General features: G+C 45.4%; 1 protein-coding gene across 1 annotated transcript; it reads left to right on the top strand.

Annotated features, from left to right (window-relative positions):
• Positions 1–2,918: 2,918 nt before the first annotated feature.
• cnpy3 (canopy FGF signaling regulator 3) lies at positions 2,919–6,400 on the top strand. The gene is made up of 6 exons (XM_076725535.1): positions 2,919–3,167; positions 3,626–3,752; positions 4,330–4,426; positions 4,784–4,906; positions 5,006–5,123; positions 5,293–6,400. Exons 1-6 carry the CDS (start codon positions 3,062–3,064, stop codon positions 5,592–5,594), a joined length of 873 nt encoding a protein of 290 aa, XP_076581650.1. The 5' UTR covers positions 2,919–3,061; the 3' UTR covers positions 5,595–6,400.
• The last annotated feature ends 11,875 nt before the right edge of the window (positions 6,401–18,275 follow it).

The following is an 18,275-nucleotide window of genomic DNA, read 5'->3' on the forward strand; positions in this document are numbered from 1 at the left end:
CGTTCAAATTACCGCCGACAGAAGTCACTTCCACGGGAGCGCCTTGCTTGGTGCGCTCCGGCTCTGCGGCTCAGCTTATTTTTAGCCCCGTTAGGAGTCGAGGACTCGCTCTGAGACGTCTGACTGTCTCCTCTGACGGAGCGAGTGCAGCGACTTGTGAGAAAGCTGCGAAGATGTGGTTTCTAAAGCCAAGTGAAGGCTGCATCCATGAGAATCAGGTCAAGTGCAGTTCATTTCCTCATGTAGGCAGTGAAATCATGTATGCAGCCATCACGTGCATATTTAAAACCTTTCACAAGTCAGCAGGGGAGCTTTTTTAATGGGAAACTCTGCTAATTAGCCCGCCGCCTAACAAGTAAGCCAGAAAAAATCATCAGCTGTCAATGGGAGGCCTGCCTTTGCTTATGTTTATGTTAAAATTTGCTCCATATGTTGATGAAAAAGCAGCTGCAGGCGGGCTCTGCTGCGACAGGTGAAGCAGCACTCACTAACTGAGGTGGTGCTTCGCCAGCAGTTAGCTTCCCGAACTGAAACTTTCCGTAAATGTGAGAAAATGTGCGGTGAATTCCTGACGACCACGCTGCTTTTAGGGCCATTTCAAACCACAGAAGAAGAGCAGACAGATTTTCATCGCCGGTTCTTGATGAAAACAGCGTCTTTGTCCAAACACAAAGCCTTTAATCTCATTCTCTCTGTTGTCTGAGATGCTTTTAGCGACGGCGTCGGTTTCACCGCTTCAGCTTGGTGTTTGTGTTTGAGAGCGTCCTGGTTTAAAGCGTTAAAAGCTGCCTCTCTTTATACCGCGTGTGTTCAGAGAGCTTTTCAACAACCTGCTATATAATCTGACTGTATTATTATTATTTTATTCAAGGAACGGCTGAAAAGGAGAGCACGGCAGAGGGAGAGATGGAGAGAGATGAGAGTTTTTTAACAAAGCCCTCGCTTGCCCGTTGTGTGGGCTGCACTGCTGAATAAAAACCGGCTTTCATCTCTCTCTCTTTCTCTTTCTCTACATCAACCTCCCCTCCACCAACTCAGTGTCAAGTTCTGCTATGAGACACACAGCGATCTGTGCGTGTGTGTGTGTGTGTGTGTGTGTGTGTGTGTGTGTGTGTGTGTGCGCGCGCGCTGTGGAACGAGAAGCTGGCTGTCCTTTTGGCAGCCTGCAGTAAACTGAAGCACCTCTCAGAAAAACTGGACTATTATTGAACCGCTGAGAAACGCTCTTATCTCACACACACATAATGCAGTCAAACACACTCAAGCCCGCAGAATCGCAATATTTCCCAGGATGCACCATAACCCATAAAACTCCTGCAGGAGCGTGTGAGAAGGAGTTCCTCAGGGGTCAAACCGAGGTCCTCTGTGGTTGCTTTACTTTACATGAAGCAGCGATTTAGCGTTAACACGTCACGTTCAACCAGGAACCACTGGAGGCTGGATTTAATAATCAAATTGACCTGTTCAATCAGATTGATCTGTGGAGTAGAAATCGTTATTAGAAGCCAATCAGGAGTCATAGACGGCGCTGAATGAAGCGCTGAAGGCTGCAGCTATGGAGCGGCAAAGCGGGGAAGACGTTGTCGAGGGTTGATGGGAAATCTGCCCAGCTGATCCCAGAGAAGATAAAAGCTGACTGAGCTGATTGATAGATTAGAATCAATGTAATCAATCAAATCAATCGTTTAGTGAGAAATAACTTGGAATAAAATGTTTATACTGTGAACAACAACAACAAAAACACAGAAAACCACAAGTTATGTTATGAATGGAGAAGAACCTGTGCAGTCTAACAGAGCGTGTGCCACTTTGAAACAGATTAAAGACGATTGGACGATTGACACTTGATCTGCTCCTCCTGTGATTCCTCTTTATTCTGCTGTGTTGTCTTCAGGGATGGACTGACTGGAGAGTTTTCACTGCTGTGTGCTGTTTTCCACACACACACACACACACACACACACACACACACACACACACACACACACACACACACACACACACTCATTTGCATGTGCAGCTGGTGAAGATTATTGGCTAAACGATCATGTCCACCGTCCCCAAACCAATCAAATGTCAGGAGGCGCGTCCCGTTGGCAACAAATCAGCCTTGACATATCACACCTCTGATAAGTGCCTGTGTCTCCTCTGAATGGCTGGTCATGCTGACACAGCGGCACACACACACACACACACACACACACACACACACACACACACACACACACACACACACGCAGGCCTCTTCGAATCAATGTTACATAACCAGTGAGAAGTCGCGGTGCTTTGTGTGTTCGCATGGCGCCCTCTGCTGGACGAAACTGAAAGTTGCAAAACAGCTGGAGCCAAAGATAGTTTAGAAAAGAGGAGTCACTCATTAGCGAATGTCTTGGCACCTTCTGGTCTGCTGTACTGTCTGAGGACTGCAGATGAAAATGAGTGTTTTGGGTTTCCTATTATGCTGTATTCATGGAAAAAAGATAAAATGCTTAATGGACTGAGAATAACTGAGGCAGTGTTTTACTTTACCAAACAGTCAGGGCAAATATAACCCCGTCAATTTTCCATCCACCACTCACTCCATCATAACTAACTTTAGTGCAACCCCTAAATGCTTCTCCTGCAGTATAAAAATCATTCTTCTTCTTCTTCTTCTTCTTCTTCTTATTATTATTATTATTAAACAATGAATTCCCTGGTGGCCGGCTGACTGATTGTTTACATTTTACATAAGCTAACAGTAGGTCTGTGGTGAAAATGAACCTCCTGTTTGGCTGTATCGTAAAAAAAAAAAAAAAAAAAGCGCAGAGTGATACCTCACTTTTCATCTATCTGGCCCTCCTCTGCCTCTCATTGGTCCAGCTGCTGCCACTTCTACCTCTCTGATTGGCCCGGAGCTGAGCGTGCGCCGCGCCAACGCGGAAGTGATTACCTCAAGCGTTTGCAGCTTTGTGATGAACCAGAGGAGGATGAGGAAAGCGACATTTAACGGTCCTTTACAGGCTTTTTGAGTACAAAACGACGTTTATCAGCAGACAGAGAGTCACACAGAGCGGACGATATGATTTTAGCGGGATACTTGACGGTTTTCTTGGTATTTTCGTCGGTCGGAGCAGCTAAGAATGGAGGGGACGATGAGTGGGTTAAACTTCCGAACAAATGTGAAGGTAACTGTGTCTGTTATCAGCGTTTGGTTCTCAAAACATGGTCCGAGGACCTCCAGAGGCCCGCAGCAGGATGAGCCACGGATGAATGTGGCTGTATTTTCACTGTGTGGTGCCTTTCTTTGAGAAAAGGCCTGAGGTTTGTTCATGCTGTGACCACACATGACAAACAGCCAGTAAACAGCTGCAGACCAAACGTTGTTGTCGTTATTTGAGGCAGACCTTTCACATCTGCTCATTTTATGCTCTGAAAATGATTAAAAATGAATGATGGATCATCATGCTGTTTCTCATAAACAGCTAATATTATTGAACAAGCCAAAAAATAAATATAAATGAACAGATTTAAGGTTATATGCAACACAGACAGCAAGTATGAGGCTGTATTCAGCAAAGGTTTGACATTATTTTTTGATGAAATGGTTCATTTGATGACTGAAACGCTCTGTCTCTGTCTGCAGTGTGCAAGTTTGTCAGCATCGAGATGAAGTCGGCCTTCGAGGAGACGGGGAGGACCAAGGAAGTCCTCAACATGAACTACAACTTCATAGACGACAAGGGGACGCCGCCGGCCAAGTCCTACAAGTCGTAAGTGTGCGCGTGGCGTTTCCAGCACGCCGTCTGTGGAGGACGGTCTGCTGCGATGATTCCGGATCTTTCTGGCTCTCGCTCGCTCTCGAGGCGGCAGGGGACAGGAACTTGGTCAGGTCTCAGTTCCTGTGGAGGAACTTATTATAGAACAGGGAAGCTGCTGAGCCGATGTGTGATAACAGAGCTCAGCGTCGCCTCAGCCTGAAATTCAGGACTAATATCATTATTAAGATGTGATTTCACGTCGTCTCCTCTTTTCTTCTAGTTTTTACAGTTAACGAGCAGTTTTTTCCAGTGGTTTTCAGTCAGTTTCTTGTATTTTTCCCTCTTATGAACACCAACTTTTGGTACTCGATAAAAACATTATTATTATTATAGATAACAGAATGAGAGGAGTGAACTCTGAAGGTCACGTTTGTCAAACGTAAACAAAACTCTGCTCACACTGAGTTATGTCCCTGTGAAGACGTGAAATATCCAGATGTGTTTAAGTCATGACAGTTGAGGCAGCGGTTCAAAACGTGAAGTCTTCAGACGTCCTGACGTCTCCGTTTGTCTTTCTGTCCTCCTGCAGAGACCTCCGATTCATCGAGGTCGTAGAGAATGTGTGTCAGAGGCTGCTGGAGTACAACCTGCACAAAGAGAGGACTGGAAGTAACCGCTTCGCCAAGGTCAGTGTTTGCGTGCGTGCGTGCGTGCGTGCGTGCGTGCGTGTGTGTGTTCAGTCTTGTGCAACTTGAGAAAAGACTGAAATGTGACAGGCCTCCGTAAGAACGTAGTTTGATTGGTCATGATTGATCTGATTGGGCGACACTCAGGAACAAAACCTCTGACTGGTCGACTAGTCGGGAGCACGGCCTCTGATTGGCCAACGGACTCAACCCAAGGCACCATGGGACGGCCAGTCGACAGCTACCAGCAGAGGCTGTTTTCAGAGTGATTTGCAGGCAGGTTTACTTCATGTCGTGTATTTCATGTGAAGTCAGCGTCCTGCTGTCTCTGTCTCTGTCTCTGTCTCTGTGTCTCAGGGCATGTCGGAGACCTTCTCCACCCTCCATGGGCTGGTCAATAAAGGCGTGAACGTGGTGATGGACATTCCCTTCGAGCTGTGGAACGAGACTTCAGCAGAGGTGGCCGACCTTAAAAAACAGGTGACCGAAAATCCTGCATCTGTTTTTTTAAAGCAGAAAGATTTAAAGCAGATTTAAAGAGTTGAAGCTACAAATGTTTGCTTTTATCTCTGACGTCAGTGCGATGTGTTGGTGGAGCAGTATGAGGACGTGATCGAGCACTGGTACCGAGGAAGCCAGGAGGAAGACCTGACCACGTATCTGTGTGAGAAACATGTCCTCAAAGGACAGGACACAGGTAACACGGACACAGAGCTCTGTCACGTTTCCTATCCCAAAGGTCAAAGGTCAGCGTCACTGTGACATCATCATGTTGTGCTGTGACCATGTTTCACATTTGCTCAGATCCTGAATCGGTGATTTTAACCTTTGACCTCAATCATTACCCCGTTTATTCCTCTGCCCAGCCTGCCTGGATGAGGTCTGGCCTAACATGATGAAGAAGGGAGACCAGGCAGCCATTGCCGAGGACAAGAAGAAGAAGAAAAAGAAGAAGGGAGGGAAGAAGGGAAAGGGTAAGAGCGAGGAGGGCGAGGAGGGAAAAGACGGCAGCTCGGAGGGAGAGAAGGCGACCAAGAAGAAGAAGGAGAAGAAAGTGAAGAAGAAGAAAAAGAGCAAAGCTCCGCCGGAGAAGACGGATGGAGGGGTGTCGTCAGATGACGAGATCCAGCAGCAAGTGCCTCTGTCCAGGCCGAAGACGGAGCTGTGAGCCCTGGTTTCCGTCTGGACCTGGACCAGCTCTCCCAGACTAAAGTAAACTCTTAGTAAAAGCAGCTTCTTTAAACATCTTCAGCTCCCGTCATCGCCGAGGTCCACAGCCTTCAATCACACCCTCAACTGTTACACGTGGAGTCTAAAGTCTTCGTTTCAGCGTCCGCGGGTCTGAAACGCGCTGCAGGGCTCTGAAAACCTGATGGAACCCGCAAGAACCCTGAATAACTGTGCTTTGTCATAACTTTATCAATGGAATCACTCGTCAGTTAATTGAAAAATCATTGGTTACAGTCCTGAAAACACAAACACTGGATTCTGTTCGACAGTATTTAGACGGCTGAGAGCAGAGCTTCAGGTCCGCAGAGGGAAACTTTCTGCTCTGTTCTTTTCTTTCTTTCTCTCTCAGTTGAATGTAGATGCAGATCTGCCGCTTTCACTCTGCATCTCCCCGTAATGTGAATTTGTGCGTTTGCTCACGTTTCTGCTGCTTTTTAAACGTCGAGTATTGACTGAAATGTTCATTCCGTCTGAAAATTGGTACTTTTTAATGGTTTGTTTTGGCTGTATTTTCTGGAAATGCTCACATTGTGTAATATACCTGTATGTTAAACACACATTGATCCTGACAGAGAAGCTTTTCCTTTTTTATGATGTTTCTGTCCAGGATTTTAAGATCTCCAGTGATGCAGACCAGATTATTATTTCCTGTCCTTTAGCAGAAAAATGATCTTTAAGTCTCAAATTCAGTGAAATTCCCCTTTAACGAGCGAACGCAACATGAGTTACCTATGTTAAATGTCAGTGATTTGTGTTTGATATTTGTAATTTTCCATTCATTGTTTTGCCTTGTGTGCGTGTGTGTGTGTGTGTGTGTGTTTGTGTGTTTGTGCTGTACAAAAGCTGCTATTTAAGGCGAGCGTGTTTGTGTGTGTTTGCTGACTCCCGAGCTGACAATGAAGGTTAGTGTGTGTGTGTTTTTTGCAGTTTTGTGTGTGTGTTTTTACAGATTTTTATTCTGAAGTGAAATGCTGGCTGTGTTGTATTCAAGTTGCTTTTTGAAACCATGAGCAGACACATCAGTGGATCAATAAACAGGTTTGAAAACTCTGTGAACGTATTGCAAACGACTGATCATTTCCAGGTTTAAACGGTCATTTTAAATGGAAGTCGCCTCAGTCATTATTTACACTTTAGTCTAATTTTTTAAACAAACCTCTGAAGGTAAGTTAACTCAGTGTAAATCTCTCTGTCTGCAAACACCTGTGGGTGACATGCACATGTCTGACCACTAGAGGGAGGCAGAGTCACACACTTGCAGTGCAGTTCGGTTCTAGCAGTAATGACGGTTAAGGAGGGCGTTTTCATTTTAATTGTTGTGTAACTTGCTTTTGCCATTAAAAAATGTTGCATCTTACGTTATTTTACACTCCAGCTTCGCAGTTTTGTACAGAGCCCAGAATATGTGAGCAAATGAAAACCACTAAGGGCTGAAGCTATCATTGAGGACAGTTAGGCCATTTATAAAGTTTGTAATTAACCACATTTTGGGCGCAGAGGTACTTACAGTACGACCTATTACAGTACAATCTATTTCTTGGCAAAACAATTAATCTGCCAGCTCACCGTCTTTGTGCATATGGATTAATTAAGCTAGATACAAGTCAGGTGTTGAAGGACACTGTTGTGCTTTGTTGACCTTTAGACTGAGCGAGGCTAGCATGTCTGTTGCTAAACCAAGCTAATCGTTAGCTAACGCTTGCTAGCTACCTACAGCTGATAAAATCTTAACCTGCTAACGGATAAAATAAACCCTAACTGCTTTTATCTGTCCGTATATTAGAAAAGTAAAGATCCTATTATGTTTAAAAAACATCTGTTAAATGATTTTAATGGTAAATCACAACAGTTCGTCCTGTAATTACATGCCAGCAATGAAAGCTGGACGGGTACTGAGGGGGCGGGGTTAGCGAAGGGTGAAAGGTGAGTCTGCGTTCGCCCGCGTGTCGTTCAGTCAGCGTCGGCGTGGAGAGGAGTATTAGCTGAGAGCTAGCCTAGCTGCTTCCAGTGGACCTCAAGTTTAGTTACATGGCAAAACTTTTACTCAGTTTGTCACAGAGTTATGTTGCAAGGCCGAGAAGAAGAGTTCAAGTTCTGCCTGTTTTCTCAAAGACACCCGCTGCTGCGGGTTTGGTCCGAACTAGTTGGCTAACTAGCTAGCTAGTTATCGTGGCTGGGTTAGCCCCGTAGCAACCTGCCGCCACAAGGAGCAACTGCGGAGGATTCACGTGACTTTACAGCGTTTGTGTGACTGTGGCCGTTTGTAAACAAGTCAGAAAAGTGGGACTTCACTTGTTGAACTACTGGACATCTGCCCCAGTGACATGAAGATACTGGGTTTCTAAAGACCAGTGGCGTCCTGAAGGCTCTCCTCAAAACTGGCATCAGGACTGAACAGGTGACTGAATCAGGACTGGACAGGTGACTGGACCAGGGCCATCAAAGGTAAGCCATTTCAGCTGTTTTGGTGCTTTCCTTTTCCTTGTCGTTTATGCTGTAAATTGAATATTTTTGAGTTTCTGAGACGACATCCTGGGCTCTGGGAGATCTTTTCTAACGTTAACATTTATTTTACTTAAATGAAAAATGGTCAGCAGATGAACTGATGATGAAAGTGATCAGTCGGTGCAGCCCTGCCTCACTTGATGTGGGTGTTGATGAGTTTTCTCCTGATGCGTCTTTGGTCCTGAAGACACTGGATGCGTTGATGTTTCTGAACCTGCTGTGTTGGTCTGTTGTTGTTTGGCCTCTGTGTCGGGCTGTTGAATGTGGTCGGGGGGAGATTTAATGGTTTGGGGGTCCTTTGCATGGGGCCGCCCTCTTGGAGTCTTTCAGAGGTTATTGATCACCATGGACGTAGTCATTCACCTTTACCGGACTCCTTAACATGAGCCGCTCAGTGGACCGAGCCAGCATGATGCTGCACCTCCTCCCCTCCTCTTCCTCTTAAATGAGCTGTTTCTCTCCTCCTCTTGTGATTTTGTTTTGTGGTGTTATTTCATTGCCGTTGTTTTGATGAGGATAGCAGTGATGCCGTCATCTAACGTGCGAGTGTTTGTGCTGCTCGTGGTTTCAGTGGATGCTTTACCCTCCCTCATGTTTTCCTTTGGGGACCCTCTTGGGTGTCCCAGTCGTTTGCCTGTCTTGCCTAATGTCTGCCTCTTACTGTTGTTTCATAGGCTTCCTGATTTTTTTCTTTTTATTTCATGGTTCTACTGCTCGTCTTTGGTTCTTGTGTATTTAAGTGTGTGTACAAATTGTTTAAAGCTGCTGTGTGTGTGTGTGTGTGTGTGTGTGTGAGAGAGAGAGAAAGAGAGAGATTTTTGAGAAATAACAGGCTATACGTTGCTGAGGTTGTCTGACAGAAATTGCTGTCTTAAGACGTCACATTGGGCTTTAGAAAATGTTGTTTTTATATTCTAATTGATTAACCAGTTTATCAAAAAAGGTCAGTTCTTACGAAGTGAAAACAGAGTAAACCAAACTGTTGTGTTATTGGTTGAAGGGTTTCTTTGACTTCTGCGTGGAGACGGCAGCATCAGTCCTGCAAGAGTTTAAGAAGGGATTTGATGAACCTGAGACTTCCTGACCTGAAAATACTCTGTGTACTGGCCACCCTGCATTTTTAAATATATGTGGAAATCCATCCAGTTTTGTTGACTTGATAGGGCACAGTACTTTTACTTCCAAACTGTACTCAGCTGATGTATTTTGGTGCATCTGTTTACTGTTGGTGGTGTTATATATTGTTTGAGTCACAGTCACACCGTTGTGTTTCTGATGATGCTGATGCTGATTGTGACGTAGCACACACACCTTGACGATCCGAGCAGACCAGGTAGTTTGATGCAGTACCTCAGTGAACCTGTAGGTGTCACCACAGCACTGAATGTAACAGCAGGTTTCCTTTCACCTTCCACTGAACTGACCAACAGCCAAATCCACTTAGGATGAGACAAAATGAAATGGCCTGTGTGTGTGTGTGTGTGTGTGTGTGTGTGTGTGTGTGTGTGTGTGTGTGTGTGTGTGTGTGTGTGTGGAATGAATTCAATCCATCAGCCTTTTTCTCCTTTCAACAATCAAATTTGCACACTTTTAGATTTGTGTGTGTGTGTGTGTGTGTGTGTGTGTGATAGGACATGTATGTTTCACGGTTGGACCAGTGTTACGTCTGGACAGATTTGTGTGTCGGTTTGTGTGTGTGTGTGTGTTCATGTGGTGAGCTGTATTAACGTCTTTAAGATTCGTTCTTTTTCAGAATATGTGTGTATGCATGTTGCTTGTTTGTGTGTTTGTGTGTGTTTGTGTGTGTGAGAGCACAAATACAGTATGTGTGAGGTGTCAGATGTGGTTTTTTTTTTTTTTTGTTGAATAATTCACTGCTGGGTGTTTATTGAAGACTCTTGGCCTCAGAGCTCCAATAACACAGGACAAATATTGTGACACACACACACGCACACACACATTCTCCCTTTATCAGCCGTTCCAGGGTTGACAGTTTATTTGGACACTGTGGACGCTGGAAATGGAAAGTACCACATGTGTACAAGCATTCACACACACATACACACACATACACACACACACACACAACACACTATGTCACCTATAGACTCCTCAGTGGCCACATATGTCGCCCATCTTTTTCCACCCCTGTGAGGACACACACACGGTATTCTCACACAGACAGACAGAAAGTCTCACACACTACAGCAGAGTAATAGTACTTCATACCTTTAAGGTATCGACCGCAGTAACCCAGCACCAAGTAGTATTGAAACTCCTCCAGTCAAACGTTACCTGCATTCAGTCCTTTTTGTACCTGGATCTAGATCTTGTACTGGTAACGTGAGTCACATGTTAAAGCACCTCATCCAGCATGGAGGTGGACAGCTGCACTGTGTTTGAGAGGCCAAGGCCTTCTTCAGCACCATCATCGTCCTCTGCTCACGAGGACGCGCTCCACCTGTCTGTTACTTCAGTTCAGATAGACGTTACCGGGATAAACGAGTCGTCTCTGGTCTGTTCAGGCTTAGCTTGAAATAAACGACTCTATTCGTATCTGTATCACTTTAAGCTTACTGGTATTGAACACACAGTTATTTAGGTCACTTTTGGGGACATTACACAGACTTGCATTAATTTCCTGGAGACAAACCAGAACCACTGCTTGTCAAACCCCAACCTTAACCACGCACCCACAATCAACCTTTTCACAATGTGGGACACAGGTTTCATCCACAGTTCGACAAGCTGTCTTCAGGTAACTGGTCTTTAGTCTGAAATATGTCCCTGAAAGTCAGTCTCTCTCTCTGTCTCACACACACACACACACACACACACACACACACACACACAGAGTGACAGTGTTGTGGCCAGAGAAACCGTCTCCTCTAATCTGGAGAAAATGAAACAGACGTTTGAATGGAAATATTGATTCTTCTCCCATTTCAATCTTCATCTGGTATTATCCATCCCGCCGCAGTGTGTGTGTGTGTGTGTGTGTGTGTGTGTGTGTGTGTGTGTGTGTGTGTGTGTGTATGTATGTGTGTGTGACTACAAGCTCACCTTTGTGTCTCTCACACCTTCTGAAATGATTTTCTGTCCCGTGGAACAAGTACACAGTAACTAGTAAATTATACACAGCTATAAAATGCTGCAGACCTACTGTGTCTCCACATAGTGTGTAGTGTAGTACAGTGTGTGTATGTGTGTGTGTGTGTGGGGGGGGGGGGGGGGTGAACCTGTCTGCATCACAGTTCAAGTTACCTGTAGAGCCGCCGCGTTGAAAACTAATGAGAAGACAAATTCTGCAGCGGAGTAAGTTAACAAAACCATGAGCAGGAGCATTGAAATACAGCATACACATGTGTCATCGTAGGATAGAAATGTTGTTGAAAATTTAACCAAAATCTCCAGAAAATCTGCAAAAGAAAATCCAAATAAATGTCCATTTTCTTCCACTTCTGTTTGTGATTATTAGTAACTGGTTTGTGGAGATGAACAGCTGGTGGCACTAGATTTCCAGTGGGGCGCCATTAAACCATCGCAGAAGAACCAGGTGAAAGGAGATCATGTAATTCCTGAAAAGCAACGCAGTGTAATGTAATAATGTGTTAATGTGAGGAAGGTTACAGTCTCCTCATCCTCACGTTTTCGTCTCTTCAGTGGATGTTTGCGTCATGTTCTTCATGTTTATTTGCTCGCTCCAGTTTCCATTGTTCATTGCATTTAGCTTTTATCAGTGAACCAGCTTCTCCACCTCAGCTAAGAGCAAACTTTTTCATTTTTTAAAATTTCCTTTATTTCCACTCAGGGTTTTTTTTATGTGTAAACGCAAAAAGTGCATAAAAACAGGCATCATCCTGCTCTCCAACTTCTTCTGCTCAGACCTGAACCTAACTCTGAGGAAGGAGACGAGGAGGCAAAAAAAAAAAAAAAAAGAGGAGGTGATGGACATGACAAGAGATCAGGAAAACATTTGAGAGTAAGAGAGGAAAATGAGGAAGAAGAAGACATGTGGAGGAGATTTCTAACCCCTGATGACCTGGAAAAACAAACACCATCACGTCTGCAGCTGCAGAGCTTCAGATTAAATCTTCCTCTGCTTCTGCATTAACTGTAATCCATTTTCCTCTTTTGTTGGCGGTGGTGTGTTGTGTTTCCGTGTCGCGCAGGTTAAACAACAGCCAATCTGCACCGCTGTTTGTCCAAAACCTCACTGTGAACCTTGAATTGACCTCAAACACTCCATTACTGTGATCCAGAGACGGACGGAAAAATGAAACGGCGCAAGGAAGGCAGAGAAACAGGCGAATAGAAGGAGAAAATGAGACAAACACTTAGTATCCATCAGTTAGTCCTCTCTGTTGTCTCCGAGTGGACAGCCTCGGCGCTCCAATTCATCTTCGTTCTCCTCACAGCGGTGTGTTCAGGGAAGGTCAAAACCCGGAAAATAGGCTACACACCAGGCATTTTGTCACCAGACACCCTTCACCTGCCTCCTAACACCAAGGAGCCGCACACAACTGGGACACAGCCACAGCCAAAAATACATCAGGTGGGGCGGAGCAGCGGCGCCGCATGCATTCACACCGCATTCGTTCTGCATTTACGCTGCATTTGTTGTCCTTTCGGAAGAAGCAAAAGACCGGAACGAGGTGACATTTCGCTGCCTTTAAGTTTGGAGAACGGCGCTGAATTACTGTCCACACGTGTAGCAGAGCTGGTGACCCGTCCAGCTCCTTCGTGTTTCCTCCATCTGAGGGGAAGTTTATCCCCAACGTCTCCTAAACTCACGGCTGCATCACCATCCAGTTTGGCCAATTAGCGAGATTATTAAGGGGGAGTGCTGTTAACTGTGTTTATATTAAACCCTTGACGTCACGGCGCTCTGGGTAGTTTGAACATTTTGTTTATCCGGCCTCACAAAATCAGCACCTCCTAAATAAATCTAATGTGCTTCAGCAGGACTGAGCACACCGCTGTGAGCAGCTGTGGCCATTTAGGCTGCGGTGGCATGCTGTGCACGGTACAATGAAGTGTTCACCTTCATCAGATGTTGGAGGTGTCCTGGTTCACAATAAGAGCCCTGCAGCCCGTCGTCTGCAGCGCCTCTTGCTCCCGTATCCGTCCTCTGGAACCGGCCCACTGAACCAGACCTGAACCAGACCTGAACCAGACCTGTTGATATTAAAGGTGTATCTGTAAGACGTCACAATCAGCAGTGATACTGTTTCTGATAACGGGCAGATTTTGCAGGAAAATCAAAAGGGTCTGCAAGCAGAAGGTTGGTCTGGGGTTAGCCCTGTTTGACGACTGACCAATCAAAGTTTACGCTCATTCGCTCCGACGTTCCAAAGAGAAACAGCTTCTCAGAATATGATCGTGGGTCACTTATGTTTTTCTGGACGGGAAAACAACGTGAAAATTAAAGGATATTTGGTGTCATGCAGCACTGTGGGGACATTGACTAAATTAAGTTTTAATTATTTAATTATTCTGCTTTTGGGGCCAAAGCTATTTTAAACTTAAATATTAGGTTTGGTGTGTGAATTATACTGTTTTTATCCATGTTACTGTCAGCACTATGAAGGAAAACATGGATATAACAGGTGATTCCACACCTTTGAAGTCATGTACCATCGAGTGTGTTGAAGGATTATACACGATTACACACATAATGGCTCTCCAGAAAAAACTGCTCTCACACCTGTGTTGAGCTGCCATGTTGAAGATGATTTTGATGGCAGAAGAGTTTGTTGTTGCTCGGTGGTGGAAACCTGGAATCACAGAGGACGTGTTGTTTTTAAGGCTTCCTGATAAAAGCAGGTGATAGAAATGATTTTACACTCGTGCACTTTGTAGAAAAGCAGAAGATAAACACATCGGAGCTTCGGGTGGAAATGAGAGAACGCGTTGGCTTCCTCCTGAGCAGACTCAGGCCGGAGGTGGAGGCAGTGAAGATAAAGAGAGCGTCAGGTCGGATTTCCAGACGCACCCTGAGCCTCCAGCCCCGTGGGGGTGACACAGCAACGACACTAATGGCAGCCTACGTGGCATTTAGAGCAGAAAGGTGTGACATGCAAGCCTTCACACCGACTGTCTGTCTGCCTCACGCACATTTGCATACACACACACTCACACACTCCTCAGGGCCTGCCATTAATAACAGCTGACCTTTGCACGTTTAGGCTGTGAAATGATAGTAAAGCAGACCCGAGGACGGCGTATCACACTTTCCTCCACGTCCCGTCGCTTCATCCCCCCGTCTCTCTCTCTGACTCATCCCTCCATCGTCTGTCTGTCCACCCGTCGGTCCTCCCCCGTGGAGACGTTCGTGACTGTTTGCTAGCTTTGCATCAGTCTGTGGTCCAGTTTGGTCACTGGAGCCTTTGACCTTTTTATAACCTCAGTTAGACGAAGAAGAAGCTTTCTTTTGAGCGTGTGTTACCACTAATTCATAGCGCTGGAAACGTCAGTTCATTAATTTAGGAGTAAATCAACCAAAATAAAACTACTGATTGAACACTGAACACTGATTCCTGGTTTCAGTAAATATACCAGGTCAGCACTGAAGAGCATCAGATTAGACCATCTGTATGTTGCCTTTTACTCCACATCCCTGAACTAGAGGTGGTGTCAGGGTCTCCGGTCCGGCTAACATCCACTATCACGTTATCTAAAAGCAGCGTGTTCAGGCTGAATTGGGTTATTAAGTTGCTCTTTAAGGCCTCAGCTTTGCCCGTGATGGCAGCCACTTGATGAGATCTACCCTGAATAATCAGACGTGCGAGAAGTTTGTTGTCCAAAGTCGAGCAGTTTTAACTTCCTGTGAAAACTCTTCCTTTCAACTAAATTCAAAGTGTTTTTTCTTGGCACCAAAGTTGAAAGAAAGCAGCTCAGCCAAACTCGGTTTACTTTTCTCTTTCTTCCTCAGTCGAAGTGAAAGCTTTATTTGGACGAAAGACTAACAGGACAAAAAATAAATATTTGCCAGAGCGGTTTCTCTCGGTCCAGTCGAGCCCATTCGGCCTTCTTTCCGTCCAGAGGGGTCGATGGACGACAGAGGAATTTCTCCACCGGCTCAGCTCTGCGTCTCCCTCCATCTGCTTTTCACATCGCTGTGGTCGAACCAGAACACAAACCAAAACTTAAAACTACGAGACGAGCAGCTGCTATCTTCGTAAAGGTCAACGAGGAGTCCAAGGCCGCCCAGCTAAAACAACACACGCTCTGCGAGTCCCCGCGGATCCATTTCCACCTCGCCCGCCCTCATTCCATTTTTACAGTTATTTTAATTCCTCCATCCATCCTTTCTCTTTCTCTTTCTCACGTTCTCCCCCCCCCCCCCCCCACCTCTACCTCCCTCCCCCTCGTCGAGCGCTCATCCCGCCTGCCAAGCTCCTCTCGGCCTGTTTGGAAAAAAACAACAACAACAAAAAAAGACCTGTTTCTAATTTGGTCTCAATCTGAAGAGTCCAGTTTTGTCATTACCCTGTGTGAGAATGTGTGTGTGGCTCGCTCGCTCTATTCCCATGATACCATTTGGGCCACACACACACGCACGCACGCACACACACACCATGTTCCCACCCCTAGAAGCTCAGCTGACAGAAATAGTTGTTCCGACGTTTTGGCTGATGATATTCACATCCTGTTGTCCGTGTTTACATCAGTGTCAGTGTTTATCCGCCGCTCTGCGATGGTTTAAAAACCATCCGCTTCATCATCTTTTGGCACCCTCGTTATTTATCCATCCATCACCAAAATTGTTTAATTGCACTTGAACGTTGTACATGGGCAGAAAAAGGCCTTGATGTCGCGCTGAAAGCTGCGTTAACACTTTGAAGCCTCGGCTGATTTCGCTCCGTTTGTCTGAAGACGAAGGACGACGTAACGTTTGTTTTCAGGATTCCTCACGCTGCTGAGACATGAAAGTTTTGATAACGGATTGTGTGTTTAATTCACTTCTATCCATGTTAGAATCATGCCTTTACGGACGATGACGTTCCCATCAGCCTCTGCTGTGCTTTGTATTTAGTGCTAATTGGTTAGCCTGCTAACAAGCTAAATTAAAATGGTGAACATTGCACTTGCTAAACATCAGCATGTTATGATTGTTGGGTGTGTTAGCATGCTAACATTAGCATTTAGCTTAAAGAAACACAGAGCTGCGAGCGTGGCTGTAGATAAAATGTAGCTTTTTCTTGTTCTTTGATTCACTGTAAAACAAAAATCTTCACTTATTGATCTCTTGATTAAAGAATTAGTTAATTCAGTTTATCAACTAGTGGATCTAAATGAGCTGTCTGTTGTTGAGCCATCTAACCGCTGAACCATCACCATATCTTGGCTGATAAAGTTGTCGTCGCTAACATGTTAGCAAGCAGTTGCAGACTCTCACATCCAGTTTTCAGTTAAGTTTGCTTCCAATAGCTCGAGCTGAGGAGCCCACAGACTTCAGTTCATCTCCTAAAAATGCTTTTCGGTTTTGGCTGGAGGTAGTGAAGTAGCTCTTTGAATCCCTCGCCCTCTGACACGCTGACTGGCAGCGTATCGGCCTCAGTCATTCGGCGCACCAGCTGGGTGACGGCTCGGACTGGCACACATCGCGCTTTCTCGCCCCCAGCTCGGAGTGACGTGATCTTTGACCGCGAGCCATCCTCTGACACGGCAGCCGGGTGCTTGTTCTTAGTGCGGTACGAGGAAATGCTCCCACATTGAGCTTCGTTTAACGGGCCTCATTTTCACCTTTTCACACTGCTCTCAGCTCCAAGCTAAGGGAGCTGTTAGCCCCAGGCCGACCAAGCGTGAGCTGAGTTATCGGTGGTGAACCGATAGCTGACACGGATCAGTATTATCATCAGTTTGCTGTTGTGTTGCGTAAATGTTCTGTTTAAGCTCTGGTCTGGTCTCCACCACCTCGTGAGGAAACATTTTGCTCGCTAGCTGCTCAACATGCACTTGCTCAAGGGTTACTTGGTAGCTGTTGAAGAGAGGAGCGCTCACATTTCCCAGCCGTCGGTGGGATTTGAACCGCGGCCTCGGGGTCACATCCTCCTCTGCTCCTCATGTTCTCTGTGCTGCTGCTGTCCATTTGTCCTCTATGGAGATAAACTGTTGTTTACACTGCAGGCCACATAGGAAGTCAACCATAGCAAGAGGAATCTGTCTGTGCACCCTGATGGTGTGAACCGTGTGTGTGTGTGTGTGTGTGTGTGTGTGTGTGCGTGTGTGTGTGTGTGTGTGTTTTCGTTTGGTCCTCAAAAGAATAGAAAAAACTTAAAACCTCGGTTGATTTTGCTGCTTGTCTTTTCTCCAAGAAATTAGTTGAGGATTAGGTTAGTGTTAAGGAATGAATGTAGCTAATTGAACCCCTGTGTGTGTGTGTGTGTGTGTGTGTGTGTGTGTGTGTGCGCGTGTGTGCGTGCTTTTTGTCCGCATGTAAATACGGTCACTTGTATGACCTTAAATGTTTATATTTGCTGTTTTTTTTCAAGTGAGGTATTTGCACATATGCAAAAACATCACTTGTTGTATGTTATGCTTCAATGTGTGTGTGTGTGTGTGTGTGTGTGTGGCAGGTGTTTTGCGTCACCACCCACCATCCATCAAATCAAATGGGCGAATGACAGGAAGAACAAAAACAAATCCCTCGCTCCGGCAAGAATAAACGACTGATGCCGACCAATGACAAGTGTTTATTGTGTGTGTGTGTGTGTGTGTGTGTGTGTGTGTGCGTGTGTGTGTGTGCATGCAAGAAAGAGCTGAAGGTATATGTGTGTATTTGCGTATGCATTTTTGTCTTTATGTGTATGTTTGTGTGTGTGGGTGAAATTGAATAAGAGAGAAGGACAAAGCGAATGAGTGTGTGAGAGATGGAGAATCGGCTGGTGTTTATTATTTTACCAGTTCAGTAGGCGGACACACACACACACACACACACACACACACATACACACACACACACACACACACTTATTATCCCGCTCAGTGAGCATGCAAAGTAAATATTTCCAAGATGACCAACTCAACCACTCAATCCTAATTAGGCTCATGATAAACCTGGTTTTTACCAGCTGTCCTGGAGGAATAAAGGTAGATCCATGAGAATATC

The sequence above is a fragment of the Chaetodon auriga genome, chromosome 24, assembly GCF_051107435.1.
Source record: "Chaetodon auriga isolate fChaAug3 chromosome 24, fChaAug3.hap1, whole genome shotgun sequence".
NCBI classification, from domain to species: Eukaryota; Metazoa; Chordata; class Actinopteri; order Chaetodontiformes; family Chaetodontidae; genus Chaetodon; species Chaetodon auriga.